Source organism: Danio aesculapii, chromosome 17 (genome assembly GCF_903798145.1).
Source record: "Danio aesculapii chromosome 17, fDanAes4.1, whole genome shotgun sequence".
NCBI lineage: Eukaryota > Metazoa > Chordata > Actinopteri > Cypriniformes > Danionidae > Danio > Danio aesculapii.
Genome location: NC_079451.1, coordinates 32,929,924 through 32,940,577, shown reverse-complemented (window position 1 = coordinate 32,940,577; position 10,654 = coordinate 32,929,924). Strand labels below are relative to the sequence as shown.

The 10,654-nt window shown below is 36.0% G+C and overlaps 1 protein-coding gene across 2 annotated transcripts in view; it reads right to left on the bottom strand.

Moving 5' to 3' along the window:
- Positions 1 to 4,977: 4,977 nt before the first annotated feature.
- Positions 4,978 to 10,654, bottom strand: part of fmn2a (formin 2a) — a 63,311-nt gene continuing 57,634 nt past the window's right edge. Inside the window, exons 14-17 of one of the 2 annotated variants that reach the window (XM_056476704.1) lie at positions 7,934 to 7,985; positions 7,291 to 7,440; positions 6,901 to 6,982; positions 4,978 to 6,779 (exon numbers count right to left, since the gene is read on the bottom strand). In XM_056476704.1, coding sequence (XP_056332679.1) covers positions 6,753 to 6,779; positions 6,901 to 6,982; positions 7,291 to 7,440; positions 7,934 to 7,985 — 311 coding nt within the window. In that variant the 3' untranslated portion in view covers positions 4,978 to 6,752. Of the gene's footprint in view, positions 6,780 to 6,900; positions 6,983 to 7,290; positions 7,441 to 7,933; positions 7,986 to 10,654 lie in introns of those variants that run through there. The other variant, XM_056476705.1, reaches the window with a different exon arrangement.

Below are 10,654 nucleotides of genomic sequence, written 5' to 3'. Positions count from 1 at the left end.
TTATCGACAAGACATTATAGGGGGGTCCACTTTATTTTGACTAAGGACAGTGGGGGATAAACTATATTTTGACTTACTGCTGCCATTGGAGTTGCTGCATCTGATGGAAATGATATTGGTTTCAGTTCGTCCAGTCTGGGCCCACTTTGATCCAACCCATAGAGACTTTGAGCCTGTTATAATGTCATGATGAGTTATGATGATTCACAATGTGCACAACATAAACCTTAATGTTTATAAATCTTTACCTTAAAGTCTAGCAGACACATTTTCATAATGACAATATTTAACAAAATAGCAAAAAATGTGTAGATAAAGGAATTTATGACAAATCAACCATAGAAAATCTATATATATATGTAAAATATATAATGAACATTTTATAAAAAATAAATCTATATAATTTCACATTATAATCTGACTTTTGCTTTTTTTTTTACCTTATTCTGGTGCGCTAATTTTACGATTGAATACTTTCGATTCAGCTATGGCACTCATGCTATGGTAGAAAATACCGGGAATTATAAACGGCAGAAAATAGTTAAAATACTTGCTCTACAAACAACCCACCAAGCAATTTTGTGTTAGTAAACATCTTATAGATGACAACATCTTGGGATGTCAAAGAATTATCTGATAGATGATGAAGAATTACCCAAACAGACTTAACACATAGTCATTAATTCCTGAAATAACTAGTTAAGCATTCTTTAGCCCCGGTCAGATCACACAATTTTTTTTTTTTTTTTTGTCGGTTATGAAAGTCACCATGTCAGATTATGCGATTTTTTTTCTTGATAAAATCTTGACTTGTCGTAGGTATCAAATGTGCCAGACTACACGTTCCTTTACGATCAGTCATCCTGTGACATCTACGACGAGTGTTATTTCCCAAAGCAGTCACAAGTATTGTTATAACAATATTTCTTATGTCAATTTAAAAAAAAGAAATTTAAATCTTATTTCAATCTCAATAAACACTGAAGCTTGCAGACAACTAATAACTACATTGTTTAAGGGCATTCCTTACAACATGGATAAGATCAAATTTATGATTCCTTTTTAATATTAAAATATTTTCTTTTATATCTAAATTTATTTTTCCTGCCTGGGTTGCTTAAACATTCCCTCACCTGAACTTGCCGCGAGTGAGACTGAGAAAATGAAAGCACATCAGCAGCAAGGAAAAATCAGCTGCTCAAGACATAATCTTTAAAATAATGACATATTAAAAAAATTGCATATATATATATATATATATATATATATATATATATATATATATATATATATATATAAACTGAGGTTTGTGATACAACACAGTGTAGCATTCATTAAATCCTTATTTTCCACAGAGTGAAACAAATCATCCATCATCATTAATCTAGTTGAGTAGTAGAGGGGCACAAACAAAAATATATCATTCATATATTTTTCTTGGAAAAAAGTATCTTTTTGAAACGAATTTCGTTTTCTATCATTTTTAACTTAATGTATCTTTTGTTGGTCAGTTATTTATAAACAAGAATAACGAATAACATTTGAGGTGATGCGCCAAAACATGAATTGCCGTGAGATTGTGTTGGTTTGTTAAATAATATAATAATCTAGCATAAATGAAATTAAGGTGAAATATTCACAGTTTCAGAGAAAACCTATATTAAACTGTTTTCACTATTAATGACAAATTTAAAGAAGCAGGAAATGCGTTTGCAATGTATTCGCAGCAATGAACATGTTCCCAGATTACCTTGGAAGAACAAACTCTGTTGGAAGGATGAGAGAACTCAGCAACTCTTGTGAGAATGGAGGTCTGCATATTTGTGCCAGTCTGTCAGATTAAATTGCTTAATATTTTAGAAAAGGTAGTTAAAGTTTGCAACCTCATTCCACTCAGCAGATTGATCTCATTCACCCATGACCCACCTATAAGTAAATAAGCAGCCTATTTTTTGATTTCCTGATCAGTGCATTAATAGAAGCATCTGCTGAGATAACCAAGAATTGATGTGTTCCTATTGCACAGTGTCACCCACGTGACGGAACCAAACCTGCCAACATTTGTCTCTGAAAATCCAGGTGACCAGGTGGGGTCGGGGGTGAGGTGTTTGAATAACACAGCTGAGAACCGGATAAGTAACTGTACTATGCACTGGGTTTCATGCAGCCACTGTGATCGGACACTATACCAAAGTTGGCGACATGGGGGTGTTACAGATTGTACCAAATAGTCAAGATTTTTTTTTTTTTTTTTACAGGGGAGGGGGGATGATATTATGGGAGTTTTCCAGGAGAAATAACAAAATGGGAGGGTGGCGGTAGGTATGGACGGAACTCGTCATGAAGAAAGAGAAAAACATTAAACATGCTAGACTTTCTGCAATGGTGTCGTGAGGCGTCGCAGGCATGGTATCGGTGGATGTGAACTATGCCACATTACATGAGAAGAAACTATTGAATCTTGTTTCATGACGCCCATTTGTTGTTTATGAATCCCCACGACACCCTGCATCAAGGAAATCGTGCTGAAATTGTGACAAATTTGCGTGATCTGACTGGGACTTTAGATGTCTATTAAACGGAATGAAAAATGCTTGCTTGCTTAAAAAGTAATTAAAAGATCAGTTTGCAATATGAAGCAGCACGTTAAGCTGTTTTTAATGTATAAAAATCAATAGAAGTCAAAAAGACTGAAAGTCTTGAGCCAAAAGATTCCAATGGCTGTGCCCGCTCGTACGTCAAGAATAAGGTCAATATATACTTCTTTGTTGTTTGAATAATTCTCTTACACATTTCTCTGGAAATAAGACCACATTATTCCGCACCATGCTGATCCTGTTCAATTCTCAACTGCATAATGCATACAGCAATATCCATGCATGAAATACAAAGCTGTCAGCTTTTTTAATTGAAAATACATTAAGGTAAATCATAAAGGTTATTGCACACAGTGAACTACTGACAACAGCTGTACACACAATATGAAAAATGGCATTACATTTGCATATGTTTCTCAGCAACTGTTCATTAAACACAGTTTTGTTGTAACAGAATCTCACAATATGACTCAGTGCTCTGTAAATCTCATGGCCTGAAGTAGATAAACACAGAGGAAATTAAATAATAGATTTAAATGTAAGTTAATTTAAACATTAGTTTAGGTGTAACCTTTAGAATATATACAGTTGAAGTCAGAATTATTAGCCCCCCTTTGATTTTCTTTTTTAAGTATTTGCCAAATGATGTTTAACAAAGCAAGGAAATGTTCACAATATGTCTGATAATGTTTTTTCCTCTGGAGAAAGTCTTATTTGTTTTATTTCGGCTAGAATAAAAGCAGTTTTTAATTAAAAAAAAAACATTTTAAGGTCAAAATTATTAGCCTCTTTAAGCTATATATTTTTTCGCTAGTCTACAGAACAAACCATCATTATACAATAACTTGCCTAATCCCTTACCTGTCTTAACCTAATTAAGCCTTTAAATGTCAATTTAAGCTGTATAGAAGTGTCTTGAAAAATATCTGGTAAAATATTATTTGCTGTCATCATGGCAAAGAAAAAATAAATCAGTTATTAGAAATGAGTTATTAAAACTATTATGTTTAGAAATGTGTTAAAAAATCTCTCTGTTAAACAGAAATTGGGTATTATAAATAAAAATAAAAATAAACAGGGGGGCTAATAATACAGGGGTGCTAATAATTCTGACTTCAACTGTATATATTTTTGCCCCCTCTATATGAGCCAACAAAACACACAAACAATATATCTGGAAATTGCCATTGCTTCTTTTTCATCATTATTAATTGTAGTATTATTATCATTTTGCATTAAGTTCTTCTTAAATGGCAGTGACACCCAGGTAAGCAAAAACATACAAAGACAGATTTTTTTATCTGCTATATTTCTACCAAATATTATGGCTTTTAACATTTCACATAAAAAATTTGGTATTTTACACCAGTGTTTCCCAACCCTGTTCCTGAAGGCACACCAACAGTCCACATTTTCAACCTCTCCCTAATCAAATACACCTGAATCATCTTATCATAACATCAGAAGAGACTCTAAAACCTGAAATGAATGGGTCAGATAATGGAGACATCCAAAATATGTACTGTTGGTGTGCCTCCAGGAACAGGGTTGGGAAACACTGTTTTACACCATGTAAATACATATGACATGACATCTTTTACTACAGAAAATATTAAAACAAATGTGCACGTTTATATATTCCGTGTGCTGGCCATTGATTATATTAGATACTTAAAAAGTGCATTTGTAAAACTGAGAATAAGTTATCTTTTTAGTTTTAAAGGGAGTTCATCCCTGCAACAAAAAAAACTTGCCTGTCACCCTTCATTATGGGTCCTGACATTATTTCTATGATTTAGCTAATTTTATTATTAAACAGTTATGTAATTTCTGCCCAAAAATAATTGGATAAATGATTTTGCTACATTGAGGAGCAGTTTTTGTCTTTCAGTTGTGATGCTAATTACACATTCAGGAGAGTTTTAACCAAGGAGAAATAATATATATTTTTAAAACATATGCTGGATAAGTTGGCGGTTCATTCCGCTTTGGCGACCCCTGATGAATAAAGAGACTAAGCCGGAGGAAAATAAATGAATGAATATAAAAAAAAAAAACTTCCCAAACAATTGACCCCAAAATAATTTCTTTTTTTTCAGATCAGATAATCAGTCATTCGTTCATTTACAGTACCTTCGGCTTAGTCCCTTATTTATCAGGGGTTGCCACAGCAGAATGAACCACCAACTATTCCAGCATTTGTTTTACACAGCGGATGCCCTTCCAACCGCAACCCAGTACTGGAATGCACCGATACACTCTTGCATTCACACACACACTCATACAAGATGGCAAATTTAGTTTGTCCAATTCACTTATAGTGCATGTTTTTGGACAGTGGGAGAAACCGGAGCACCCTGAGGAAACCCCTGCTAACACAGGGACAACATGCAAACTCCACAATGAAATGCCAAGACTCAAACCAGCAACCTTCTTGCTATGAGGCGACAGTGCTAACCATACAACATATTTCAGGATCAGGTCATTTTAAGACCTGACAGCCTACACTGCGCTCACATAGAGGACAACTGCATGCTGGGGGTGCAGAGTTTGAGTCCCTACACGCAAATCTCCTGATCACCCCTCTCTCTCCATTTTCCCTTCCTGTCAATATACTTTTCCTGTCATAACAAAGGCAAAAAAGATGTATGTATACATCTTTATGTTTCACAATACTGTCAAGTTATATTAGGGTCAAAAAACTATTTAGACTTGTTTCATACCCACTTGATAGGCATACACACATGTTTTTTGATAGAAATATGCAGTATATGGTAAGGGGCATTACTTTTTTCAGTAATGGTAGAGGCTTGTTTTTATTTCCGACATGGCTGCAAGTAGTTAACCAATCAGAGTATGTTTTTTTTGTCAGAGGATAAAATAGATGTTGCAGCAATGTAGCGTATGACCTAAATAAAGGTTTAATGCTTTACTTGAAGGGGTTCATACGACTTTTTTATTCATGAATTTGACACAGACATGAATAAAACTTTATATTCATGATATGACAATTGTCTTAACGTGTCATTAGCTAAGTTAGGTTTTTTTGAATGCAAAGTAGGCATTGTATGAGATTTCTTTGTTATGACAACTTGACATTCACAAAGACAGGTTGTGATCTATTTGTGTGTGTCATGAGGCCATTATAATTGCGTCATGCATTGTATAACAGTACCATTCATATTTGTCTTGGCCTCAACTACAGTATGCTGTTACTTATTTACTTATTTAATTGATTTGACAGAGTATTCACAATTTTAATGACAATTTTCAGATTGTTCCACTGAAAAAGTGATCAGAAAATATGCATGACAGATTATAAGGACAGGCGACACGGTGGCCCAGTGGTTAACACTGTCGCCTCACAGCAAGAAGGTCGCTGGTTCGAGCCCCAGCTGGGTCAGTTGGCATTTCTGTGTGGAGTTTGCATGTTCTCCCCGTGTTCGCGTGGGTTTCCTCCAAGTGCTCCGGTTTCATCCACAGTCCAAAGGCATGCACTATAGATGAATTGAATAAGCTAAATTGTCCATAGTGTATGTGTGTAAATGCAAGGGTGTATGGTTGTTTCCCAGTAATGGTTGAACCTGGAAGGGCATCCGCTGCGTAAAACATCTGCTGCATAAGTTGGTGGATCATTCTGTTGTGGCGACCCCTGATTAATAAAGGCACTAAGCCAAAAAGAAAATGAATGAATGATTATAAGGACCACATGGCAATCATGTTTATGACAGATTTTTGACGAGTTACGGATATTGTCTTGGTAATGTTAGTTTGTCATAAAGACAATAAACAATGTCATCTTTGCATTTAAAAAGACCTAACTTAACTACTGACAATTACAGTTTTCATCAGCTTGAATAAAGCCATATTTGTGTTATATATCATGTGATAACTATAAAGGTGTCACATCAGTCTTATGAATGCCTCTTCAAATAAAGTGTTACCAAACAGGTAAAGTTTCTGAACTTTATGGGCACTTCAAGCTTGGATTGTCATTATTAAAAATACAGAAATGACAAATGTATTCAGATCATACAATAACATTAAACATTTAATATCATGGCTATTAAGTTTACGCTGAAGTAACTTATTATGAAAAAAGAAAGAACAAACAGACACATAAACAAGTCATGAGGGATTCGGTATAGCAGAATTTCACATCTTCTGTCCCAGCTTCGCTTTCTGTGAGAGGGAAGAACCACAAAACATCATGCAGTATTAAGGATTTAGAGTTGCTCATTGCTTATAATGTGAATCGAATTAAAAAGAAATTTTTTTTGTTTGTAATGTTAGTAAAACGTACGATTCCTGATGCATGTTTAGGTTTAACATTGTAGGTAGCCTTCTCTCGTGCTTGTCTGAAAGTCTCTTCTGCAGCTTTCAACCTGAAAGGTATACAAAAAAAAATGATCCACTGGCTTGCTTGGTTTGGCACTTGTGGAGCTGCGCATCAATGGATTTGCTTGAGTGTTTGGACTTTCAGCAGGTGAAAATTAAACCACACTGAACAAAACTAAACTGAACTTAAACTCTGAAAACTGGACTGACACAGTTTCAATTTACTAGAACTTCTATGTTAAGCTGCTTTGACACAATCTACATTGTAAAAGTGCTCTAGAAATAAAGATGAATTGAGCTGAATTGAAAACAATCAGGCAAACGAAGCGGTAACAAGAAGAAAATTACTCCTCACCGCTCCTGCAGGAGGTTTTTATTCTCTCTCTTCCACAGCTCCTTGAAATCTGATGAAAACTCGTGCCACACTGTGAAGAATGTGTTCGGTGAAACCTCTTTCTCTCCTGCCTTAGGCTTGACCGAGAAAAACACGCTCAGCTCCAGAAAACTGGAGAGCATTCAGAGAAAAGCATGACACTATGAACAAAATATTACCAAATAAGATTAGAAAGTTTACACTGAGGAATTGGGAAATTGATCGGCTTGCTTTAAGCATGTGAAATGTGAAATTTTAGCTTGTAAAAATAATGATCTTACACAAAAAAGCGACAAGTGTAATTTCTTTTTCGCCCACAGCAATCTTTTGGTATGCATTAAAAGAAACTGCGACAGTCAGACCATGAATACAAAGAACTTTCAAATTAATTGACGTGTAATGTTTGCTTTTATTCCACTTCGAGAGCCAAGATTTTGAAAAGAGACAGTCTACTAAGTGTCAATCAATATGAGTGAATTGCTCTATTAGTAGCAGGAGTGGTGGAAAAACATAGTAAAGAGTGTGAAGGAGAGATGGACACACTCAGAGAAAACATCACCAATATGATGCAGTACTAATAAGTCAACAAGAGAACTGGCTCAATTACAACAGCAAGAATACTTACATCCTCTGCGTGTCAGTGAGCTGTTTTTCCTGGAGCTCCAGCTCAGTTTTGGCTGTGGGGGAAATAGGACAGAAACACTGTAAATGTGACACCGTCTATTGTTTTATACTTTTAAAATATGTATATGTACTGCTTGTCATCGAATGAAACATGCTATCGTAAAAAATGCTATCAAAGATTTGTTCCAGTTCCAGTTTTAAACAAACCGCAGGTCTTTTCAGGTTATGATCTTTTGCGATATACATGAGCCCTTCAAAATTTGACTGTAAGCCCGCTGTAATCCGCTGACATAAAATATCAAAGAGGAGATGATTGTGAATCATATTTGTGAATATTCTCCTTGTGAACATTTGATGAGGCATACTGTAGATGGACTGCAGAAGGAGAAGCAGGTCTCTGAAGTCATTACCGCAGTAATGTCAGTGTCACTTCATTTACTGCTGCTTGGAGAGTCTCCTGCGATTCACTAATAAATTGAATGACGAGCCCAGTGTTCTTACACTTTTTCATACCACTCAGCAACCAATTCTGTGCAACCAGAGAATCCCCAAAACACAGATCACTTCAGTTCCCACCTCCTCTGGCCCCAACATGAGATCTACAGCTCATTAAACTGATTTAAAATGTTGCTCAATACATTTGTTCTTCTAGAAAATCATGATTGGTAGCGGTTATTGCTACCATTACAGCTCATACTGAAGTGTTTGAGCTATTGAGCATATTGCAATTTGATGTGTGGCTCCAACATCATCATTTGTGATATGAACATGAAATTGACTTTATGTGGAAATATATGATGGAGGCAGGTACATGAGGACATTTAGAGATTGACATTTGTTAGTTTGAAGTTTCTATAGTGAAAGTTTATAAAATAGACCAGTGGTCAATTGGTACCGGGCCGCACAAGAAATCATTAATTATTTTCGTTTTATTTATTATCTGTGGCTGAACGATCTTTTATTTTGAAAAGTCTTTTATTTTGAAAAATTACCCAAGTGGCCCAAATTTAACCCACAAGCACCATAATAAGTAGCATAATAAGTAAGAAACAGGTGACTTTGGAAAGTTTCTTTGCTAAGGGGAAAATGCCCAGTAAAGGACCTGTGAACTGCCAAGGAATAGATCTGCAACCCATTTGTCAACAAATCAGGTGCATCCAGCATGTCTGTGCAAGAAAATGAACCACTGGAGAGCCCAAATGATGGCGGCTTTTTAGGGGCCGTTCGTTTTTTCTAGAGTTTGCACAAGTTCTTTATTTCCAATGTAGGTGCACGGCGTGATGCACCCAGTTGAATGAATCCTGTGAGCTCACCGCGAGTCATGTGACAAGAATTGATCGATCAGTTTCAGCTTGTACGGAATATACACTTTGGTAAGACTAATTATCTCAGACAAACACTAAACACCAAAACACTGCAGTGCTTTGCAATTTTTTGTATCATAGTGACAACAATGTTTTGTCATTTGTTGATGGTCACCTAGCCACCCCATCCCCACACAACCCCCCCTATCCCCCCAGTCCACGGTAAAATTGACAAGCGTTGACCAGTCCACGGTGATAAAAAGGTTGAGAACAACTGATATAGACCACATTCTAATCAAAATATAAATAAAAAAGGTCAAAGGCACCAACTGGTCTAAGCATTGAGACATTCTAAACATGGAAAATCCCACAAGTTTAGGCCATTCCTCAAAAACTACCTTGCAGTCAACTGAGAACACCCAAGAAACCACAAAGCAACACCTGGACAACCACAAAGAATTTCCTATCTATGACTTGGCAATCCACTAGCAATGCGACCACAGAGCAAAACGTTAGCAATCCTTCACATTGCCAAAAAGTCATTAGCGCAAACGACCAATTCCCTCAGCATGAGTTTAGTGTCATCCCAGATGGAATTCAACCTTGTCCAACAATAGTTCCTCCTCTTCCACATGTGTTCAATATTCCACACTTCATTGTATTGGTTTATCTGTGTTTTTAAAGTGCACTTATCCTTTTTAGATGTTTGCTGTGAATGCAATGCTTAGAATATTTATAGTACAACAGGTAATAGAAAAGTACATAAACGTGATTTGGGGCAAACCTGTTTTAACTACAACACAATAACCAAGAGCACTATACAAACCACATGACAACACCCTGGCAACCACAAGGAAATCCCTGTCATTTACTTGACAACCAGCTAGAAACCACTCGGAACACCCTAGAGTTCACACAACAGCAACCAGACAACACTTAATGGACCCTTTTCACAACCCTGTTATGACTCGTTTAATGGTCATCAGCATCTCAAATCCTTGAAAGTTTTTAATATTTTGATTTATTTTTTTAAACGTGTGAACATTTATATGCATTTACGAATGTATTATATCATCTTTGCTTCAAATTAAAAAAACGAATTAGCAATAATGTGAGGTGTTTCTAATGCAGCGTCTTTGGGGCTGAGAGTAAATTTGACTTTATTCTCTCCTCTGGCTGCTGTCATCAGTCTCACACTATTTTTTTTTCTTTTTCTTAAAGACTTGATAACACCATCGTGGCGTTTTTCTTCTATTATTTCAGCAAATATGTTAGTAAAAAAATTATTTGTTGTATTTTCCTGTTCACAGCGCTCTGAGTTTTCCCAACTATGACGCCTTCCGCTATAGAAACCCAGATATGTAAAGCCGGTGCTGGCGAGCAAGGAGGTGAGGAGGTCTCCACACAGCGGGGTGGCT